This window comes from Chlorocebus sabaeus, chromosome 20, assembly GCF_047675955.1.
Source record: "Chlorocebus sabaeus isolate Y175 chromosome 20, mChlSab1.0.hap1, whole genome shotgun sequence".
In the NCBI taxonomy this organism is placed as follows: Eukaryota; Metazoa; Chordata; class Mammalia; order Primates; family Cercopithecidae; genus Chlorocebus; species Chlorocebus sabaeus.
In genome coordinates this window covers 22,936,803-22,960,360 of record NC_132923.1, presented here as the reverse complement: position 1 = coordinate 22,960,360, position 23,558 = coordinate 22,936,803, and the positions used below count along the sequence as shown (strand labels likewise).

At 38.2% G+C, this 23,558-nt stretch overlaps 1 protein-coding gene across 4 annotated transcripts in view; it reads left to right on the top strand.

The window, feature by feature from the left end:
- The window catches only part of MAGI3 (membrane associated guanylate kinase, WW and PDZ domain containing 3), a 287,292-nt gene extending 265,387 nt beyond the window's left edge, over positions 1-21,905 (top strand). For 2 of the 4 annotated variants that reach the window (XM_007977520.3, XM_007977518.3), the window contains 6 exons: positions 7,667-7,769; positions 8,563-8,689; positions 9,262-9,405; positions 17,195-17,333; positions 18,190-18,280; positions 18,878-18,983. In XM_007977520.3, the coding sequence (XP_007975711.1) occupies positions 7,667-7,769; positions 8,563-8,689; positions 9,262-9,405; positions 17,195-17,333; positions 18,190-18,239 (563 nt within the window). In that variant the 3' untranslated portion in view covers positions 18,240-18,280; positions 18,878-18,983. Of the gene's footprint in view, positions 1-7,666; positions 7,770-8,562; positions 8,690-9,261; positions 9,406-17,194; positions 17,334-18,189; positions 18,281-18,877 lie in introns of all 4 variants that reach the window. The other 2 variants (XM_007977516.3, XM_007977515.3) reach the window with 1 other exon arrangement.
- Positions 21,906-23,558: the final 1,653 nt, after the last annotated feature.

Genomic DNA, 23,558 nt, shown 5'->3' with positions numbered 1-23,558 from the left:
ATACCTAGGAGTGGAATTGTTGGGTCACATGGTAACTATGTTTAGCTTTTTGAAGAACTTCAAAACGGTTTTCCACAACAGCTGCACCCTTTTATATTCCCACCAGCAATATATGAGGCTTCCATTTCCCCATAACCTTGCCAACACTTATTTTCTGTTTCGGGGGTTTGTTTTCTAGCCATCCTAGTGGGTGTGAAATGGTATTTCATTGTGGTTTTGACTGGCATTTTGCTGATGAGTAATGATGTTGAACATCTTTTCATGTGCTTATTGACTATTTGTAAATCTTCTTTACATAAATGTCTATTTAAATCCTTTGCCATTTATAACTCAGTTATTTGTCTTTTTTATTGTTGAATTGTTTTCTGAATACTAGACCTTTATCAGATACATGGTTTGCAAGTATTTTTCTCCCAGTCTCCATTCGTGTTTTTACTTTCTTGATACTATCCTTTGATGGACAAAAGTTTTAATGCTGAAGAAGTCTAATTCATCTATTTGCAGGGCGGTGCTTGTGCTTTGGTATCATAGCATCATATGCTTTTAAGATTTATCTGCATTGCTGGGTGAACATAATTGATTGCTTTTAACTGCTTGATAGTTTTCCATGAATATTTACAACAAATAACCTGTCCACTTCCCTATAGACAGTCACATTGCCTACAACACTACAGTCTTACAAACAATTCTATAATACACATCTTCACATATCTATGTTACAAAACAGTGTGAGAAGCCAGGCATTGATGGCACATGCTTGTAGTCCCAGCTACACAGGAGGATCACTTGAGCCCAGAAGTTTAGGCCAGCCTAGATAACATAGCAAGACCTTATCTCTTAAAAAATAAAAAACAGTGTGAGAATTTCTGGGAGTGAAATTACTTGATCAGAAGGTATACATGCGCTTGATTTGATACTGTCAGATTGTTGCATCCATCTATTCCCATCAGCAAAACATTGAGGATTTTTATGCCTTTACTTCCCCACCAGTACTTGTTATTATCAGCTTTTGAATTTGCTAGCCAAAAGCATGAAGGTATTGTCTCATTATTTAATTTGTATTTCTCTGATTGCCCATGAATTTCAGCATCTCTTCATATGCTTGAGTTCTTTTCTTGTGGGATTTCTTCTTGTTGATATTTAGTGGTTGCTCATGAATTATATGGACTTCAGTAGTACAGCTTTGTTGTGACTATAAATATCTTTTTCTGCTATCTGTATGTTCTTTGACCGTGGTACCCTTTATTATACAGAAATTCTTAATTTAGATGTAATCAAATTTGTCACTTTTTACCTACAGCTTAAACTATTGAGGTTTTATTTAAGATAAGTCATTTTTCCCCACATCACAGAGATCTTTCTTTTATATGATCTAATACCAGATTTGTAATTTTGATTTTTGTACCTAGGTCTTTAATCCATCTGGAGCCTACCTTTGTATGTAGTTTTAGGAGGGATGTAGTTTTATTTTTATTCTTAACATGAGCCAGTTTTCCCAACACCAGCTATTAGACAGCACTTCTTTGCCTTATTTATTTGTGATGTCATCTCTCCTAAATATCAACTTCCCCTTTAAACATGAGTCTCCAAATTCTCTATTCTGTTCTATTAGTTTATTTGTTCTTGGGCTGATGATATATGTGTGCGTATTTTTAATTTTTTTTTATCTGTGATATATCCTAATATATCTGCCTATTAGGGCAAACCTGTCTCTCTGTTTCTCGAAATTGACTATATATTCATGGAACTTTTCTATATAAAATTTTAGAGCAAATTATTAAGCTCCTCCAAAAAAGTCAAAGTGCAGTTTTTTGGGGATATATTGTGTCTATGTGTATATAAATATACATGTGTGTATGTATATATATTTTTTTGGTGGGGGGAGAATATCTGTACATATTAAGTCATCCCACCAAAGATCATGGACTGTCTTTCCAATTACTCAGATTATCTTTTATGTCCTTTAATAAGAGTTTTAGAATGTTGTCTCATAGGGTTCTTATTTACTCTTGGTAAGGTGGTTCTCAATAGATTATAATGTTTATTGCTGTAGTTTAATTGTGGATTTTGTTTTTATCTTTTGAATATACACTTTCTCTTAAGTGTATTATGATAGGCATACCTTGGAGATACTGCAGGTTCAGTTATAGGGCCACTGCCATTAGGTAGTGAATACTGCAATAAAGTGAATCACATGAACTTTTTTGTTTTCTAGTGCATATAGAAGTTATATTTACACTATTCTATAGTCTCTTAAGTGTGCAATAGCAGTATATCTTAAAAAACAACATACATACCTTAATGAAAATATACTTTATTGCTAAGAAATGCTAATGATCATCTGGGCCTTTAGTAAGTCTGAATCTTTATGCTGGTGGAGGGTCTTGCCTCGATGTTGATGGTTGCTGACTGATTTGGGTGGTGGTTGCTGAAGGTTGAGGTGGCTGTAGCAATTTCTTAAAATAAGACAACAATAAAGTCTGCTACATTGATTGACTCTTTCTTTCACTAAAGATCTCTCTGTAGCATGTGATGCTGTTTGATAGCATTTTACCCACAGTAAAACTTCTTTCAAAATTGGACTTCATCCTCTCAAACTTTGCTACTACTTTATCAACTAAGGTTATGTACTATTCTAAATCCTTTGTGGTCATTTCAATAATGTTCACAGCATCTTCACCAGGAGTAGATTTCATCTCAAGAAACTATTTCTTTGCTTATCCGTAGGAAGAAAATCCTCACCTGTTCAAGTTTTGTCATGAGATTACAGCAATTCAGTCCCATCATCAGGCTCTACTTCTAATTCTGTTCTCTTGCTATTTCTACCACATCTGCAGTTACTTCCTCCACTGAAGTCTTGAACCTGTCAAAGTCATCCATGGGAACTAGAATTAAGTTATTCCAAATTCCTGTTAATGTTGATATTTTTTACCTCTACCCCATGAATCACGAATGTTCTTAATATAATCTAGAACAGTGAATCCTTTCTGGGTTTTCAAGTTGCTTTGCCCAGACCCATAGAAAAATCATGATCTGTGGCTTACCAAATGTATTTCTTAAATACTAAGACTTGAAAGTCAAAATTACTCTTCGATCCATGGGCTACAGAATGAATGTTGTATTGGAAGGCATGAAAATAACATTTATCTCCTTGTATTTCTCCATCAGATCTCTTGAGTGACTAGGTGCATTGTCAGTAAGCAGTAATATTTTGAAAGGAATCTTTTTTTCTGAGCAGTAGGTCTCAACAGTGGGATTAAATTATTCAGTAAATCGTGTTGTAAACAGATGTGCTATCATCCAGGCTTTATTGTTCCATTTTTAGAGCATAGGCAGAGTAGATTTAGCAAAATTCTTAAGGGCCCTAAGGTTTTTGGAGTGTAATTAGAGCACATGAATTCACCAGCTGCATTAGCCCCTAACGAGAGTTAGCCCGTCCTTTGAAGCTTTGAAGCTAGGCATTGACTTCTCCTTTCTAGCTGTGAAAGTCCTAGATGGCATCTTTTTCTAATAAGAGGCTGTTTTGTCTACCTTGAAAATCTGTTGTTTACTGTAGCCACCTTCACCAAAGATATTAGCTGAATCTTCTGGAAAAGTTGCTGCAGCTTCTATATCAGCACTTGCTGCTTCACCTTACAGTTTTATGTTATGGAGATGACTTCTTTCCTTAAACCTAATGAACCAGCCTCTTCTAGCTTCACACTTTTCTTCTGCAGCTTCCTCAGCTCTCAGAATGGAAGAGAGTTAGGGCCTTGCTCTGGATTAGGTTTTTACTTATGGAAATATTGTGACTGGTTTGATCTTCTATCCAGACCACTAAAACTTTCTCCATATCCAGCAATAAGGCTGTTTCATTTTCTTATCATTCATTTGTGCACTGGCGTAATATTTACAGTTTCCTTCAAGAACTTTTCTTTTGCATTCACAACTTGGCTAACTGGTACAAGAGGCCTAGCTTTCAGTCTGTCTCGGGTCTCAACATGCCTTCCTCACTAAGCTTAATCATGTCTAGCTTTTGATGTAAAATGAGAGATGTGCAACTCTTTCTTTCACCTGAATACATAGAGGTCATTGTAGGGTTATTAATTGGCATGATTTCAATATTGTGTGTCTCAGGGAATAGAGAGGCCTGAGGAGAGGGAGAAAGATGGGGAAAGGCTAGTTGATGGAGCAGTCAGCACACACATATATATCGATTATGTTTGCCATTTTATATGGGTGTGGTTCATGGCACCCAAAAACAATTAGAGACAAGTAACTTGAAATTGACATACCCATTAAGCGAAGGTGGAAGACCTGGGAATTTCCAGTGGGTACAAGAATATAAATATCAAAGATCACTGACCACAGATCACCATAACAGATATAATAATAATGAAAAAGTTGGAAATATTGGAAGAATTACTGAAATGTGACACAGAGACATGAAAGTGAGCACATGCTGTTGGAAAAAATGGCTCCAATAGACTCGCCCAATACAGGGTTGCCACAAACTTTCAATTTATAAAAAATGCAATACAGCGAAGTGCACTAAAATAAGGCATACCTATACTTACAGACAGAAAGCCCAGCAAAAGTTTAATTCTCATCAAGGGAGAGATATACTTAACCCATTGCTTTACTTTTTTAAGAATTTTCAAATAAAATTCAGAGAGAAGATAGGCCTGTTTGACATGATGGAATAAATATTTGACTTTGTGAAGTAAAATAGCTTATAACAGAAAAAAATGGAGAAGCCACGTAGCATGTAGCACGGGTTGAAGGACTAAAAATGAAAAGAATCCCAGTGATAGGAAGTTTTACTTAAATTTGATGAAGACAACAAAAAACATGTAACTTTAAAAGTAAATGTACCAATTTGTGGTACATTTTGTCTAAAACTGAAATGTCTCATCTAGAGTGGAAGGTAGAGGAAAACTTGAAATTGATCAGATTACTTCTAGTGTCCTGCTCTGATGTTATACACTCATTACAATAGCCAAGCTAGTAATGCTGATAAATTATCTCTCTTGGCCACATGCAAAGGTACAAGTATCTCCCAGTCATCTTGTTGGCAGATGGAATTTTCCCCATCATTCTCCATTCCCTCAATATTAACCATGAATTTACAGTGACCGAAAAGAATCCAACTCTATACTGGGCAGTAAAGTTTAGAGACAGGTACCTTGAAATTGACATACCCAGGAAGCAAATGTGGAAGAACTTCTGGAAATTTCTAGTAAGTACAGGAATACTGAGATAACTGAGGTGTGATTCTTGCAATCAAGGAGTTCAGAGTATGGTAGGAGAGACAGGTGTTCTGTCAGCTCTGACACAATGTGGGAAATGCTGTGAGAACATTGTGATCACAGTGTGCTTAAGGAGCCAGGTAGGATTTCACAGAGGAGGTGAAATTTTCAACACGAGGTGAAATGGAAAGGCAGGAGTGCCCAGGTGACAAGGTTGGATAGTATCTTATGAGCAAGAAAACGTCACCATAGGTTGTTTTTGTTTTTGTTTGAGATAGAATCTTGCTGTGTCACCTAGGCTGGAGTGCAGTGGCATGATCTCGGCTCACTGCAACCTCCACCTCCTGGGTTCAAACGATTCTCCTGCCTCAGCCTCCCAAGTAGCTGGGACTACAGGCGCATGCCACCACATCCAGCTAATTTTTGTATTTTTAGTAGAGACAGAGTTTCACCATGTTGGCCAGGCTGGTCTCAAACTCCTGACCTCAGGTGATCTGCCTGCCTTGGCCTCCCGAAGTGCTGGGATTACAGGTGTGAGCCACCACACCCAGCCCGCCATAGTTTTTTTACACAAGACAGTGGCATATTTCAACTTGTGTGTTAAAACTGGAGTCTTCAGTGGGAAAGAGAGCAGTTAGGAGGTCAGTATAAGCAACTTGTTAAAGTTACTTAGGAAAAATAAAATTCATGATAGCAATATAAAAGAGCAACCAATGTCTAGGTCTCCCAAAAAAAAAAGTTCATAGCCCACCCCACCCCCACCCTCCCTTCCTGGAATACTTGACTTTAAAGAGGAAACACAACCCTCTGGATAAGTTCTGGTCCAGAGGTTGGTTCTGCATCTCCAGGTCTGGTACACGTTGTTAAATCCATGTTCACACCTAAGCCTAGCAGCCAGAGGGCGTAGAAATCCTCAGGGGCCACCTGGCTTGGCCATATACCATTTCTTCCTCCTGCCACTTTCTACTCTCTGGCCTGTGTTTTTAGAGTACTCTCTAGCTACAAGAAGTTTTTCAATAAAAATAAGCAATTTATCTGTGTTTTTAGTCTCACAGAACTTTGGAAAGTAGCAACTTAATCCAAGCCATAAAATAGTGATGCATGTATTGTAGTGAAGCCTGAAGTTTCAGCTTTCTCAATGGAAACTGCTTCTTAATATTTGTATCTTTTATCTTTAATGTGAGATTTTCTCTATTGTATTCTAAGATTCAGGTTATATCAGCTTCCACATGGTTTTCTAACTTAAAATATCCTCTACATTTAACATTTTTGTAAAGCAAGGTAAAGATTTCAGAATATATGCTTAAGGAGACATGCAATACCAAGTGAGAGAGATTATTTTGATGATGATGAAAATGATGATAGTTATAACAGAAACTGTTATATTGTGACTGTTACATGCCAGGCACTATTCTAAGCATGTGCATTTATAAGCTCCTTTGATACTATAACCCAATGAGATAACTGCATTTCCGCTTTCATAGACAAGATGATTCAAAGCACAGAGAACATAACAGATTTGCTCAAGAACACACAGCTAGTAAATGATGCGGTCAGGCTTAAACTCTGTCCATCTTGCTCAGAGTTCATGCTCTTAATCATTAAGCTGTGCTTGCTCTCTCTGATACTTTAAATATCCTATGCTTTTATATTTAAACATAATAAAATGTGCAAAAGTTTCAACTTCAAAAATATGAGTCTGCCAGCCTTAGGCATCTCGTTTAATTGTCCCCTCCTTGCCATCTAGTTCTAGGTGCAGGCAGTCACTATGCTTAGCTGTGAAAGCTACCTTCAAGGAACAGCAGGGAATCCAGAGCTGTTAGGAATGATACGGAAACAAATGTAATGTTTTTCACCTATATTGGTGTTCTGAGAAAATAGAAGCAGTAGAGTATTTATAAACATTTGTTAGCACTCAGGATTCTATAAGTTTGTCTTTGGTTCTCGGTGTCAGGCAAAATAACTGCTCCTATATTGAGGATGCAGGTTCAAAGGTGTGAGTTTGGTTTGCAGACTGGCCTCCGTGTTCCAGCATTCCTGAGACCCGACTTTGTTATCTAGAATGGGTTACCACTTATCAGGTGTGTGCTCTGGAAACTCATAGAATAGGAAACAGTGTAGTTCCTGGAGCTCTGTCTTCTGGATAAATATTATATTCATTTCTGAATTTTATGTTCTATGGATGACTAAAACAAAGGTGAAAATGGGGACATGATATGATTCCTGTTCTCCTGACACATAAACTTTAATCAAAAGCCACAGGGAAAAAAGATGTTAATGTGCCAGTTCCAGACAGCTGACAATAGTGCTGCTCATGCTAAAGCCACTAAAGTCAGTACAGCAGTAACCATCTGTTATTGTCTCACTTTCACAGATCCACTTGGTCTTCACATTTTTATGTACAAATTCTTATTTCTTTTGTCTTCTCATTTGAACAGAGCATCATGGTCCACCATCAGGAACAAACTCAGCCAGGCAAAGCCCAGCCCTGCAGCACAGGCCCATGGGACAGTCACAGGCCAACCACATACCTGGGGACAGGTGGGGCTATTCTCAGGTTTTTTGTTTTTGTTTTCCTTATTCTGTCCTTATTGCTCTGCTATTCATAACCCCACTCCCCCATCATCCACCCCCATACAGTAATGCAGATGCCAGCTGTTGAGGTCAAAATGACAACTCTTGCCTGTTCCTCAAATACCGTCCCCATTGCTTCCACCCACCCATTCAGTACCTTCGTCCCTCTTCCAGCCTCCATCCTAGGCACAGCATAATTATCCAATCTTGCCTGACATGTGAGGATTAGAAAGAAATGACAGTAGCATCTGGCTCTGCTACTCTTGGTCCTCCTAGTTTTCATAGGGAAACTGCAGACCCATATGGATTGCTATCGTATCAGGCCACCTGAGCAGAGCAGGTTTTTGTGTGTATTTCTGTCCTCTTTCATTGAAAATATTAGCCATGAAACAAAAACTAGATTTCCAGAAATCCAGCATCTTCATGGGCATTGGTGCTGCAGGAGAGCCATTTTTCACTGAGACAGGGTCAGCTTAACTGCCCTCTGGTGTAGTTATTTGGTTGCAGTTTCCTTTGATATAAACTGCTCTGAGATGTCCTTAAAAAAATTGGGGATATTGACAGACTTCAAGATATGTTGGAATTAATGGCCAGGTTTCTCCTAGCAGCCCTCTGATTTTATATATAGTCTGTCTTCACAGTGGTTTGTCAGAGGGAAAAATGGCAAGGTTGAGCTTTTAAAAGAAAAGAAATTAATCTGCCTTTAGACTGCTTTTCATTTTCTCAGTTCAGAGAGTGACTTGATTTCTCTCTCTTGTAGAAGTGCCCTAGAAGGTGAAATTGGAAAAGATGTCTCCACTTCTTACAGACATTCTTGGTCAGACCACAAGCACCTTGCACAGCCTGACACCGCAGTCATTTCAGTTGTAGGCAGTCGGCACAATCAGGTAAACAAACATTCCCCCAGACGGGGAGTGATATTTTGAGTTGCCATACCACTGGCATTGGTGAATTTTCATTACAAATCAGTTCAGATAAATTTGTTTGCAAAACTAATAATTCTCGAAGACCTGCCATGTGTTTGGCATTCTGCTGGCATCCCCGGGAGACTGTCAGGTGTGAAAGAAAAGTTTCCCCTATAGCAGGAGAACTTTGAACCCTTGGTTAAGTACTTAGAAGTAAATAGTATTTTATATAATCAAATTAGGGTTTTTTGTTTGTTGTTTGTTTTTCAGGAAAATTAGTCAAATGCTACTTAAAGGAAGCACTTTCCAAAATTCTGTTCTCTGTTCCATTGCACATTGACCAACTAGAAAGGACATGTAACCTTCAGATTAGTTTAGGCCACATTTATAAAAATTAAGGAGCCCTTTAGCGAAAACCTACATTCCTTCTTTACAATATAGAAATGCACATTGAGAGTATAAATCATTTCCCCTAGCTATAGAAGTAATCTTTCTTCAAAATGTAAATAAACAGTCCGTGAGAACTTGCTTTTCTTATACTTCTTTCTCTCTAGAGCCTTGGTTGTTACCCAGTAGAGCTGGAGAGAGGCCCCCGGGGCTTTGGATTCAGCCTCCGAGGGGGGAAGGAGTACAACATGGGGCTGTTCATCCTTCGTCTTGCTGAAGATGGTCCTGCCATCAAAGATGGCAGAATTCATGTGAGTTGGTTTCTGTCTGTAACCTTAGGTTCAGGCTCTAGACTAGAAACTTCAAAAGATATTAATAATTGATTTAAAGGGAATGCAGGAACCTCCTACATCTAAAAAGCAGGATTTGTCATAACTGATACCTCAAAAAGGCAAGTGCTTGTCATTTTGCTTTTCTAACGCCCTGATGATTTCATTTCTTCTCTTCAGTGTGCTAAACCGCATTACAGTTATGCTACTTTGCCTTCTTGACCTTGGTCAATAAGAAAATTCATTTCTTATTCACATAGTCAACATCTGAGGGTAAATGAATTAATAAATACACTTTTCATCTTAATAAGAGTCTTGAGAAAGCAAGGATCAAATAGAATCTTTAACTTCTTCCAGGAAACAATAGGTCCAGGATTTTTACCCCCGTCTTAGCTATCTGGAGAGGTAACTAGAGGCTGAAAAGCGTGGCTCTCAACATTTCTTACTGTTTGAAGGACTAGAATTCACATCAGTAGTATTCCATCACAGATGATCTCACTCTGAAACACTGTGACTTCATATAGGGCATTGCAGACCAAGTTGTTTCTAGATCTGCATAAGATAGTTTTTCCCTCTTCTCTGGTTGTTAATTAAAGAAGAATCTTACGTAGAAGACATTTGCTGCCAGGTGTGGTGGCTCACACCTGTAATCCCAGCACTTTGGGAGGCCGAGGCGGGCAAATCACCTGAGGTTGGGAGTTCAAGACCAGCCTGACCAACGTGGAGAAACCCTGTCTCTACTAAAGATACAAAAATTAGCCAGCTGTGATGGCACATGCCTGTAATCCCAGCTACTCGGGAGGCTGAGGCAAGAGAGTTGCTTGAACCCAGGAGGCGGAGGTTGCAGTGAGCCGAGATCGCACCACTGCACTCCAGCCTGGGCAGCAAGAGCAAAACTCCATCTAAAAAAAAAAAAAAAAAAAAAAAAGACATTTGCTGTCCTTGATTTAAAAAAAAAAAAAAATAGTTAATTCACTGGTATTCAATTAGGTGATATACTAAAAATTTTTAATTCCTAGATACCCTTCCCCCTACTAACTCAAAAAAAGTTTGGATTTCCTTTCTCTGCCACCAGTAAGCATCAGGGAAAAGGAACTTTTTTTTTTTTTAAACTTTAAGTAATTCAGTGAGAAAGGCAAATGACCCTGGTAATTATTAGCTGGTATATTCTAGTGATGATTAGAAAAGGTGCTTCTGGGTGATTTTGCAGTTTTGCATTTTTCATTTCACTCCCATTACTCATTTCATAAACACATACTGAGTGTTTGCATTACCCAAAGCCTTGTGTGCGCTACTGAATTAGCTGGGAGAGACAGTGACCCAAAACAAATAAGATACTATCCTCCCTCAGAATGACCAGACACATGCACAAGTTCAAAGGGGTGAATAGAGAAGATTTCACAGAATAGGTGGCATTGACTGACAGGTGCACAGGATTTCAATAGGGAGAAATTGAGGAGAGAAAACATTCCAGGCTGAATAAATGAGCAATGGGGTAAAACTAAGGAAGTATAAGTCATGTACAGGGAACTTCAAATGGTTGAGTTTACTTAGATTTTATTTAGAAAATACGTAGAGGAACAGAGGAGATGAGAATATAAAAGCATATGGGTCACAGGCATAAAAGTCCTAGACAGTGGGAAGCCACGGGAGGCTTTTTAGCCAGGAATTTCCCCTTGGAGCAATCTGCTGATAAAAATCTGTTAGTGGTGTGCAGGATGGATGAAGGAATCCAGGTAGCTGTAATTTATGCATACAGTGGTAGTGGTGGGAGTACAACTTGGTAACGCTTTGGATGGAAGATAAGAGATGCCTATAAGTTCAACTGTCAGTGAAGAAAAGACCAGACTAGATGACCAACAAGTATCCTTTAAATGGGGGATGAAGGAAAAGAAAGAGTAAAGGATGACTCAGAAGCCTCGCCCCATCTGTACTACGAAAACCATTCGGGAGGCCAAGGGGAGAAAGGATATGGCGAAGACTGATGGTGTAGTCAGTTTGAGTCATGTTGCGGTGAAGGGAACAGCTAGTAGAGCAGGTGTAAATGTTCAGCAGGCAATTACTACTAGTGGTGGAAGCCCAGATTGTGACATTACTGAGAAGTGATGATGGAAACCTTTGTGGTAGATAAGATCACTAAAGAAGAATATTTAGCGAGTAGTGAGCCAAGGGCAGAGCTCTGAGCAAGGCGTGTAGTTAGATAAGATAAAGGAAATGGCAAGGCAGAGCATGCAGAGCCACAGAGCCAAAGCTGCAGTGTTTATGACAAGGAGGGACTGATGGCCAAGTGCTGTTAGTACAGCTTGTCAAGAACTCAAGAACTCCTGGATCTACTTTCTCGTAGAGACAGTTTCATATGGTGACAAGAACATGGGTTTGGAAATCATACAGGACAAGAATCTTCTCCTAACCTGAGTTTCCTCGTCTGCAAAATGCAGAACTATATGTAAAATACATGGTCCAAGTAAACTTCTTAAAGTCTTAATAAGAGCATCCTGAGACACTGTTTACAGAGCATGGCATATTTATTCCTGGTTTTCTTGGTCCTTTCCCCTCCCCTCCTATCTTCTCTCTCTCTCTTTTCTCTCTGTCTCTCTCTCACAAACACACAACCTCTTCAGTTACTTTACATCTGTGTTTTTAACACTTCCATTGTATATATTGTCACCAAAATCCTATTTACATGATAAATTAGGATAACATTGTTTTAAATGTTGGTTCCAAATATAACCCTCAGATCCACTAATGTCAGTAAACAAAAGGCAAACAGGCCTTAAAGCAGATAAAGTCTAGTTCTAAATATGTCATTCTTAGCCAGGAGTGGTGGCACGTGCTTATAATCCCAGCTACTTGGGAGGCTGAGGTGGGAGGGTCACTTGAGCCCAGGAGTTCAATACCAGTCTGGGCAATACAGCAAAACATCCTCAGTTAAAAAATGACAACATGACATGCTTTATGAATGAGCAGAAACTTTAGAATCTAATGATGAAATCAGCTTTTATTTCAAGAATAAACTCTGAAAAACAAACGCAAATAAGCAATTAACTGTTAGATCCTAGTGTGCTCTAACCTGTAAGAAAATGTCAGCTTTTCAGAGAAGTCACTTTTTGGGCTATTAAGTTATCAAAATCTTGACTTGATAAAGCTCATGAGGGCTTTGCATATAACTAGTGCTCAATAATATGTTATTGATGACAACTTTCTCTGGTGGCCACTGTCCAAATGATAAGAGTTTATCTCCAGCTGACACTCGCACCACGGAGCTGCCTGAGTGCCCCCTGTGCCTCCCCCGCTTGCCTCTCCTCTTCTCCCTTTATTAGGGTGACCACTGTGCTTTGTGTGCTATACCTCTTACTCTGTATTTCCAGCACCTGATACAGTACCTTGAATATTCATAGCACCTGATGCAGTGCCTTGAATATTCACAGCAGGTGCTCCATAGGTATTTGTTGAAAGAGTAAAATGGATGGATCATTCTAGATACTGAGAGAATTACTGTGTTTTGTTTGTTTGTTTTTTAATATCAGTTCCCAGCACGTATTACTGGGTGAACAGGAGTGGGGATATATGAAGTAATTAGCAACAATCTTAGTGTCATTAAGAAAACAAGAAAATGTTAACTTGTAACATAGATGGAAGAGTATTGAGAATCATTGAGAGGTTTTTCCTTTCAGTCTGGTTAAAATTTAGAGAGGAGGGAGAAAAAAGTGTTCTAGGATAAGGAACTGAGAAATAGCTGAATGGAAAAGGTTCATATTAGCGAATAGTGTCAAACTTAAATATTTAACATAGAACAGAATCAGATTTAGAAAATATTAAGAGTTTGCTGTCTTTGAGGCAATATGTGTTTTCCTACACGTGTGTTTTTACTTACATTAGTTTTATAGTCTCTCAGAAACTCTGAGATAGGTGACATTATCCCCACTTACAGATTTAAAACTGAGGCTCAAGGAGACCTAGTCACTTGCAGAGATCACTCAGCCTGTGAAGGCCACAGTGTGACCCAGGTGTGATCCTGGTCCGTCATCCTCGAAGCTCGGTCCATGTCCTTTCCGCTATGTCAGGTCTTGGCTTGTGTCCAGTTTGGATTGGATTTCATTGAGAGGCAGATAGTTTCTTAACAGGTTGTGAGATAATATAAGCCATGTGGTAGAAATATTTTGTCATTTTAATACATTTATAGTGGATGTTGTTTTTAAAACGACAAGACTGCCTAAAAAGATAGTGATTTGTTTAAAAAAGGGAACATTCTTTTTCTCTATTCTTCCTACTTCTTTTCTTTTGGTTCTATTTTTTTTTTCTCTCTTTTCTTTCCTCTCTCTCCTCTGTCCCCATAATTATTTTTCAATAATACAAAACCAAACTTAAATGTTTGTTCTATTTATCAAAAGATGTTTTCTCCAAATTATTTTTTATCACATTTTTAAAGTGACTCAAAATGTTAAAAGGATGTTTACTGGGTGAATTTACTTCTCTGAATTTCCCTCTCAGGAGAGTCTTTTGCATCTGTAGTTTTGTGTATGTAGGTCTCTGCAGAATTTCTCCTGCTCTTAGGGGCCTACCATAAATCTTAAAGCAATGGCTCCCCCTCCTTCCCCTCATTCAGTTTTAAAGTTAAACAGAAATGACACCTGGTGGCAAGTCTGTTCAATTACAAGTTTTGTTTTGTTTTGTTTTTTGTTTTTTTGCAGTTTATTGCAGTAAAAGAATAAAAGAGTGTTACAGGTTTGGAGAGCTTAAGATAAAAAATGTGACTGAAATAAATTATAACCTCAAACACGTTTTACAAGATATACCCAAAGCAGTGCCCAAATACTACTTTAATTTTCTTTAGTTATCAGCAGGATTATATATCTAGTGCTAATTTATTACCTACATTGCCTCATGAAAATGATTCTTCTTCCATCACTTATCAAGGGAAATCTAAGAACTGGCTTTTGTTTCACTTATATATTCTGGATAGTAAGGGGTTTCAAATTACTCTCCATCCTATTGTCTTACTTTGGTTTTATTAAGGTGTTTTCATCTTACATATTAAATCCATCAATCTTGTTTCTGATATCTGCCATTTCTTCAAGAGTAAGCCTCCCTTGTTTAAAATAAGTATGCAATAAGACCCTTAGTCTATTTCGTAGTTGACTTGAATTTCTTTTTGCATTGTATAGAATGGAGTACAGTCTACAGTTAAATCTTCATAATGATACACTTGAAAATAGCTTGAAAACTAATATTTGTACTTGGTATATAATCATGTTTTATCTTAAGTCCTCCCAGAACCCCACGAAGTAGGTACTAATATTATCCTCATTTAACAGATGAGGAAAATGAGACCACAACACTAGAAAGAGGTGGAGCACAAGATGGGAACCACGGCCTCCTGACCACCTGTGCCGTGCTGTGTCTGTAGAAAGTGTTGACCCACTGACCTTTGTTAAATATTGAGTCCTTCTGTTTTGTTACTTCTGGATTGGCTTTTTTTTTTTTTTTATTCTTTAGTCACCTTGCAGCTAGCTAGGTTCAACTCAAAGGAACTTCTGGATTGCTTTAGTAAGCTCTTACAAACATTTGAGTATTTGCTTTTAGGAATTTCACTAATATGCCATTGTTTAATTTTTCTGTTTTGAAGCCAGTATCCTTCATTTACATGTCACCTTGAAATAGTTTTCAACTTTTTTAATACATTCAGGGGGGTACATGTACAGGTTTTTACACAGGTATATTGCATGATTCTGACGCTTAGAATATGAATGAGTTCCCATCTCCCAGGTAGTGGGCATAGTACCCAATAGGCAGTTTTTTAGCCCTTGACCCTCTCCTTCCCTCCCCCATCTTGTATTCCCATGTCTGTTATTCTCATCTTTGTGCCCATGTGTACTCAGTGTTTAGCTCCCACTTACAAGTGAGAACATGATGTGTTTGGTTTTCTGTTTCTGCATTAGTTTGCTTAGGATAATGGCCTCCAGCTCCATCCTTGTTGCTGCAAGGGGACATGATTTCGCTCTTTTTTTGGCTGCATAGTATTCTATGGTGTATATGTACCACATTTTCTTTATCCAATCTGGCATTCATCAACATGTGTTTGCTTGAAATAGATTTAAAATCAGTACCATCATTATCTTTAATTAGGTCTGTTCCAAGGTTATACTTGACTTTTACATATTTTCCCTTTTTCTTTTAAAGTAACTCAGACATTTCTAGTAAATCACAGTGGTACTAAGGTAGATCTTATTCTGATCCCTAGTTTTATGTTTATTTTCCTGAGAAATGATTTTATTTTTTTATTTTTATTTTTTTGAGACAGAGTTTCGCTCATTGCCCAGACTGGAGTGCAATGGCGTGATCTCGGCTCACCACAACCTCCACCTCCTGGGTTCAAGTGATTCTCTTGCCTCAGCCTCCGGAGTAGCTGGGATTACAGGCATGCGCCACCACGCCTGGCCAATTTTGTATTTTTAGTAGAGACAGGGTTTCTCCATGTTGGTGAGGCTGGTCTCAAACTCCCAACCTCAGGTGATTTGCCCGCCTCGGCCTCCCAAAGTGCTGGGATTACAGGTGGGAGCCACTGCCTCTGGCCCTGAGAAATGATTTTACACTAACATCATTAAGTTTAACATCACTAAGTTACTGGTTTTAAATAACTGTTCATATTAATCTATTCTCCAAGCTTAAATTTTTAAGAATTTTAATCTATAAAGATGTCATTTATTCAAATGCCTCATGTATGTACAGGACATAGCAGCAGCTCAAAGGAATGAGCAGTTCTCCCTGGAGGCCAGAAAGGCTTCAAAGATAAGGAGCCCTCCGCCCAGGTTTTAGGAGATACATTTCGGGTTCAGCTCAACTTTGAAAGTACCCTTCACATTCAGACATAACTCTGTAGTATCATTTGGATTGCTGTTTTTAAAATGCCTAACGTGTACCCAGTGCTCTCTTGTGTGAGCTGATAAGAGGACAGATGGCAGCAACAGGAAGAGACAATGTCCAGGTTTACTCACGTATAAAAACCCTACACAAGAAGTGCCCAGGTTTACTTATGAAAATCCTACACAGGGCCGGGCATGGTGGCTCACACCTGTAATCCCAGCACTTTCGGAGGCCAAAGCAGGTAGATCACGAGGTCAGGAGGTCGAGACCATCCTGGCTAACATGTTGAAACCCCGTCTCTACTAAAAATACAAAAAAATAGCCGGGCGTGGTGGCGGGCGCCTGCATAGTCCCAGCTACTCGGGAGGCTGAGGCAGGAGGATGACGTGAACGCGAGAGGCGGAGCTTGCAGTGAGCCGAGATCGCACCACTGCACTCCAGCCTGGGCCACAGAATGAGACTCCCTCTCAAAAACAACAAAAAGAAAAAAAGAAAACCCTACACAGGAAAGTTTTATATGGCTATTAAAGATCTGGGCATCTTCAAATCAAGAACCAAATTCTAGAATTTGATTAACATTCTAAATTTGATTTTTATAAATTTAGAAAATTCCAAATCTGATTCTAGAACTTGATTCTTGACTTCAAGATGTCCAGATCTTAGTTACTAGCCATATAAAACTTTCCTGTGTAGGATTTTTTGTGAGTAAACCTGGACATTGCCGCTTCCTGTTGTTTGTTATCATCTGTCCTCTCATCGACTCTCGCAGGGCAGCACTGGGTACACGTTAGGTATTTTACAGACGAAAGAATCACTTAGCAAGGTTGAATGGCTCAAGAGCTGACAAAAGCAGAATTTACAAAGGATGCATAGTTTCATGTTGTTCCTGTGAATGTTCTCTGTCTAGGTTGGTGACCAGATTGTTGAAATCAATGGGGAACCTACACAAGGAATCACACATACTCGAGCAATTGAGCTCATTCAGGCTGGCGGAAATAAAGTTCTTCTTCTTTTGAGGCCAGGAACTGGCTTGATACCTGACCATGGTAAGTAAAGTAGCCCACTAGTAGCTGAAAAGTTGTATATTATGGAGGGGGGCAGAAGAAAAATGAATATATATTTGCAGAGGATATTTTACTAGTTAATTCAGAGATGAATGCTAGAACCATGAAAAGCTAGTTACATAGCAGAGTTATCATAAATAGTATTAGAAAACAAGTGACTTAGGCAGGACTTTCGTTGGAATGGAATGTATTTTAAATTTAATCAGAAAAAACAGTCGTTTTTGTAGAGAAATGTGCCTATAAAAAAGTGTATTAGAGGCAAACAATTTAAATATCATAAAAAACATTTTAAATCTCTGCAAAATATCCTAGCTTTTCCCCTTACTTAGCTAATTACACATTACCAACCAATATTTTTATTTCTGTAAAGCAAGATAAGTTTATATTATAATGAATACGTAGCATGAAAACTTCAGGCTTTTCTGGTGACTCGGCAAAAACAAGTTGCTATCACCCTACCTGGAGACACGGAGTTGGACCTGAGACCATGTCTGTCTTGTATTAATGTTAAACTTCCTAGGTTTCCATTGCATGTTTTGAAATATCATGGTATTTGAAAGTCACTGTTTTTTGAGTGCACTATTCTAGAAATAAAGGCAGTACGACACCCACACAGTACTTGCCTCATCTAGCTCCCCACTCCCTGCCCTACCCCACCCCACCACTTTTGAGGGATAAGTGTAGACATAACCTCCTACAGTAGCCTTCCAGCTTATGATTCTCTGACTGTATTATCTTCCACCATCTGCTTGTAAATCATACGTTCCCAGTGACATCTTTGCTAACTGCACTGATTTTTTTTTCACATAGTCCTAGGCTTTTTCTCTTCCCTCTTCAGGTTTGGCTCCTTCCGGTCTGTGCTCCTACGTGAAACCCGAGCAACATTAAGGCTTTCAGGGCTTTTCTTGGTCTTTCCTTAAAAAGACTTGGTAAATTTGCATGTCTTGTAAATCACTTTCTTCTTTTGTTTTCTTTTAAATTAAAAATGATGCTATTAAATACATCTATTTCTATCTTCTGCACTTTTCAGTCTCCTTTTGACATTAAATTTGACAGCTTAATGCAAGAAAATTATTTACAAATGCCCATGAGCCTCATTCTGGTTACCACAGTTTGGTTTCCTTTATTAATTAGTGATTTTGCCATATCCTAAACTACATCAATTCATAATAATTAGTGAGCTTCTTGGGCCAGGTAATTTGGTTCAACTTTATAACTTGTAAGTTCTAATTGGGCTTTACTAATAGAGAATTTACAGAACATATATTATCTCACTAATTATATGTAATTGGAAAAAAATGAATATTATTTTATGTATATAAACAACCTATCCTTCATGTATGAACAGATGTTTATACACATCTGCCTATATTTGTAGAGAGATATGTTGTAAACATACACAAACTGTATAAAATACAGGCTTTTTAAGCAGTTAGTACAATTCAAATGGCTGTCAAAGTTCAAACGTACTGTTCCTATTTGTAATTCTAAAACTTAATAATGTTCCATTCAAATCACTTTTTTAGGTGATTGGGATATTAATAATCCTTCATCGTCAAAAGTGATTTATGATGAACAGTCACCATTACCCCCATCTTCACATTCTGCTTCCATATTTGAAGAGTCTCACATGCCAGTAATTGAAGAATCTTTAATGAGAGTTCAGATATGTGAAAAGGCAGAAGAATTAAAGGACATTGTGCCTGAAAAGAAAAGCACTTTAAATGAAAATCAACCTGAGATAAAGCACCAGTCTCTTCTCCAGAAAAATGTGAGTAAGAGGGATCCACTCAGCAGTCATGGGCACAGTAACAAGAAAAATCTATTAAAAGTAGAAAATGGTGTTACACGAAGAGGTAGATCGGTTAGTCCCAAAAAGCCAGCCAGTCAACATTCAGAGGAACATTTGGATAAGATTCCTAGTCCTCTAAAAAATGACCCCAAAAGAAGACCCAGAGATCGATCCCTCAGCCCCAGCAAAGGGGAAAATAAAAGTTGCCAGGTCAGCACCAAGGCAGGTTCTGGACAAGATCAGTGCAGAAAAAGCAGAGGTCGCTCTGCCAGTCCAAAAAAGCAGCAAAAAATTGAAGGAAGCAAGGCTCCATCAAATGCTGAGGCCAAATTGGTAGAGGGTAAGAGTCGAAGAATAGCAGGCCATACAGGCAATAATGCTGAGCAGATCCCAGATGGGAAGGAAAAATCAGACGTCATCAGGAAAGATGCAAAGCAGAATCAGGTGGAAAAAAGCAGAACAAGGTCTCCAGAGAAAAAAAGCAAAAGAATGGTTGAGAAATCTCTTCCATCCAAAAAGACTAATAAGACTACAAGTAAAGAAGTATCTGAAAATGAAAAAGGAAAGAAAGTAACCACAGGAGAAACAAGTTCTAGTAATGATAAAATAGCAGAAAATATCCAGCTATCAGAAAAGAGGCTGAAGCAAGAACCTGAAGAGAAGGTAGTTTCAAACAAAACAGAAGATCACAAAGGGAAAGAACTAGAGGCAGCTGACAAAAACAGAGAGACTGGAAGGTTCAAACCTGAAAGTAGTTCTCCAGTTAAGAAAACACCGATAACTCCAGGGCCCTGGAAGGTGCCAAGTGGAAATAAAGTCACAGGCACTATTGGTATGGCTGAGAAACGGCAGTAACCTTTAGTATAAAACAAAAACAAGTTGTAATCTTTTCTTACAGCAGCATTTTTCCAGAAAAAGCCTTTTTTTTTTCAGATATTCTGAAACAGATAAGTACATGTTAATGTGAGCATCAAGTTACCTAGGCTGCATGAAGGGCCTTTAGGATTGCTAAGAACCAACTGTCCCCCTGGCCGGCTGCCCTCCCTCGCACTCAGGAAGGAGCTGCATCCACACGCTCATCTGACCCGCCCTGCTCAGGCTGCCCAGCTCATCTTCACGAGTGTCTGAACAAATGACATATGTTGATATTAACAGTGTGGTCACAACTCACTTTGTATTTGTGCCAAGTTATCTACTGTATCATGTCTGTTTTTATCCTTCTTGTTCAGCTATTTCCACAGTAATGAAAAAGTTAGGTTTGGCTTGGAAGTTGATGTTCTCAATAGCATGTTGCATGTTTACAGAGAGAAATATGTGAGTCCTTGCAGAAGACGAGACTGTTAACTCATCGTTAAAGATGGCAGTTGTCGTCTAACAGCTACTGATGATGTCCCACTTTAAAAATAAAACCCCCAAACATCACTACTTTAAGGAGAAAAATGTAGTCCAATACTGATGCTTTCTTACAGCTTTTTATTTTAATTTGGCTGGATAAGTTATTTCAAGTAACTGTTAAAAGATATTACTTACAATTGAATGTTCAAAATGAGAAAGTACTTTAAGCAATAGAGTTCATCTCTTGCTGTGTTATCCAACCTCGATGTATACTTACAGCATCTCAGGTCACGCTTTTTATTTCACTTAATTAATTATGAAACCATAAAGAAGCATGTGGAAATAGTGTTTATTGCTCTTTGAAGAAAAACCACCAACTATTTCTGGATATTTTGGCTGTACCTACTACTAAAGTCATTAGTCTTTAATACATAATACATATTTGAAAAGTAAAATTATTCTATAGATTATGTGAGGGACTTAATCATGAAACCAGTTTCACAGTCCAGGTACCAACTCTTCTGGTAGCAGGTGCACAAGCTTGGGTGTTTAGAAACAACCTGTGTAGGGTATGCTGCCCAGCAAGTGAGGACAAATGTGTAGACAGTACTTACTGGATCTTATTTAACTTTTAGCTACATTAACTTTCTTATTTAAAAACAAGAAAGGGAGACTAAACATCTGCTTAGCTTGTACACATTTTCAGAATTCTTTTTAAAAGTCTAGTTAAAGATGTTTCTTAGAAGTTGGAGACTGTTAACTTCCATAAAATAGATCCAGGTTTTTCAGTTCCCTGAAGCAGCATTCAGTAGCATCTATATAAATAAAGGCACCTTCGGAGAATAGAACTGTTCCATGGAGTGTGTGAACACACTTGTTATGTCACCTGGGTTCATCTTGTTGTGAAGCACATTATGTCCAGGTCCTTCCCTCTGGGAGTCTGACTGTGAAACTCTTTAACCCAACAACTGTATTAGCCCCTGTAGATAAGACATGCTTCCCAGAGTGAGATTTTTGAAATCCCCTTTTCATCCAGAACTATATTTACCCACCTATTGTAACTATTCAAATAGAGCAAAATTAGGAGGCTTGATAAATGCTAAGAATTTAGTACCACAGAAATTATTTATTTCCCTGTAGTCCACAATTAGTGATAACAAATCTTATTTTTGTTAACTGTGACATAACTTTGATGTCATATGTTGTCCTATGTGGTTCTTCCTTTCTAAGTAACCTCTGTCCTGATTATATACTGACTTAGCAATGTGGCCTTGGAATGCTGAGCAAAATGTGGATGTACTGGTTGTAAATGTTTATATATTGTACAGTACCTTTATATATACACTTGAGGTTCTGATTAGAGAAAGATCTGTAAATTGCTCGTTATTTTTTATATAGATATTAAAAAAAAAAAAAAAAAAAAAAAACGGTTCCTGGCCTGCATTTCTGTGACTGTCACATTGGTTCAATGTTGCTTTCTACTGGTAGAGTGAGGTTCCATCATAGTCTGAGTCCGCAGACAGATTTTGTCCCTCCAAGTAACAAACATTCAAAGTCCTAAAATCAGGAAGATTCTTATAATAATGATTTTACCTGTATAGCTACACTTCTTTTATTTACACATAGAGTTTGAAATTGTTTAGAGTTGAATATCATTATACCCATTTTTCATCTTTCATTGTAAAGAAAATAGCTTTGGATAAATAATTTGCTACTAAAAATCCTTTCTTACACTGTTGGGGAGAGAAGAAAGTTTCTTACTGGAAATTCAGCTACTAGACATTTATAACGCCTATAGTAACATAAGTCCAGTTACCACAAGGTCACAAAATTCCATTTCAGCAGACTAACGATCCACATTATCTTTAAAGGTCATTTATTTAGTTTTATACTTACTTTTAGAATGAAGTGTTTTGATTTAACTCGGTATGAAAAGTGCCTAAAACCTACTTCAAGACCATGGTAAATTTTATACTCTTAAGGTGAAATATAAATTCCCACCTACCATTGCAAGAACTCATACTAAAAGTAAACCCACGGCCGGGCACAGTGGCTCATGCCTGTAATCCCAACATTTTGGGAGGCCAATGCAGGCGGATCATTTGAGGTCAGGAGTTCGAGAGCAGCCTGGCCAACATGGCAAAACCCTGTCTCTACTAAAAATACAAAAATTAGCCGGGTATGGTGGCGGGTGCCTGTAATCCCAGCTACTCAGGAGGCTGAGGCAGGAGAATCGTTTGAACCCAGGAGGCGGAGGTTGCAGTGAGGCAAGATCACACCACTGCACTCCAGCCTGGCTGACAGACGAGACTCCATCTCAAAAAACAACAACAACAACAAAAGTAAACCCAAACTTCTAGTTCCCAGACACCACAGTGAAGATGTGCCATAGCAGAGGCTGCGGAAACTGGCAGTAAAATCGTTTTGTTGTTTTAGTGAACATATTTCCTTACTGGTCACAACAGGGAGAAAAGCTTTGAGATACTATTACATTGTCTCACTAGTGAGATGAGAAGGCTAAGATCCTATGATACTGTCTTCTAGTTACATCAGTCTTGGACCAGGTAGCTTTTGAACAGGGTCAACTCTTATTTCAGAAGTCTTGGACCCAGAAAGGCACTTGGCTTTTTACTCAACATAAGAATACCTTGTTATTTCCCTTTTTAATAGCAAGATTTAAAAGAGAAGCAAATGTAATCATGTAGAAGCCAAATGCTTTTAAACATGTAGACAAAGAATTTTATGTTTAATATGTCCACTATTCAAAGAGTAAGGATTTAATAAGGCAAGGAGTATTCAGATTAAACTGTATAACAGTCTCACTAATGACTTCCAGGAAGCTGTATTTGACACTTAGTCCACAGTGGAGCTAAGGAACATTGATATAAATAAACTTGTTACAAAATGTGACATTTCAGTCTGGTAAGACAAATTCATCAGAGCAACTTATTACATCATCATGGCATGCTCCAAGGCCTAAAAACTATTTGTGCTTTTGAAACAATAACCTTTATTTATTCAGGTGGCTCTTTTCTGGTTCTATTAGAGTTTATCGGGAATATGATGACTTGTTTAAAGCA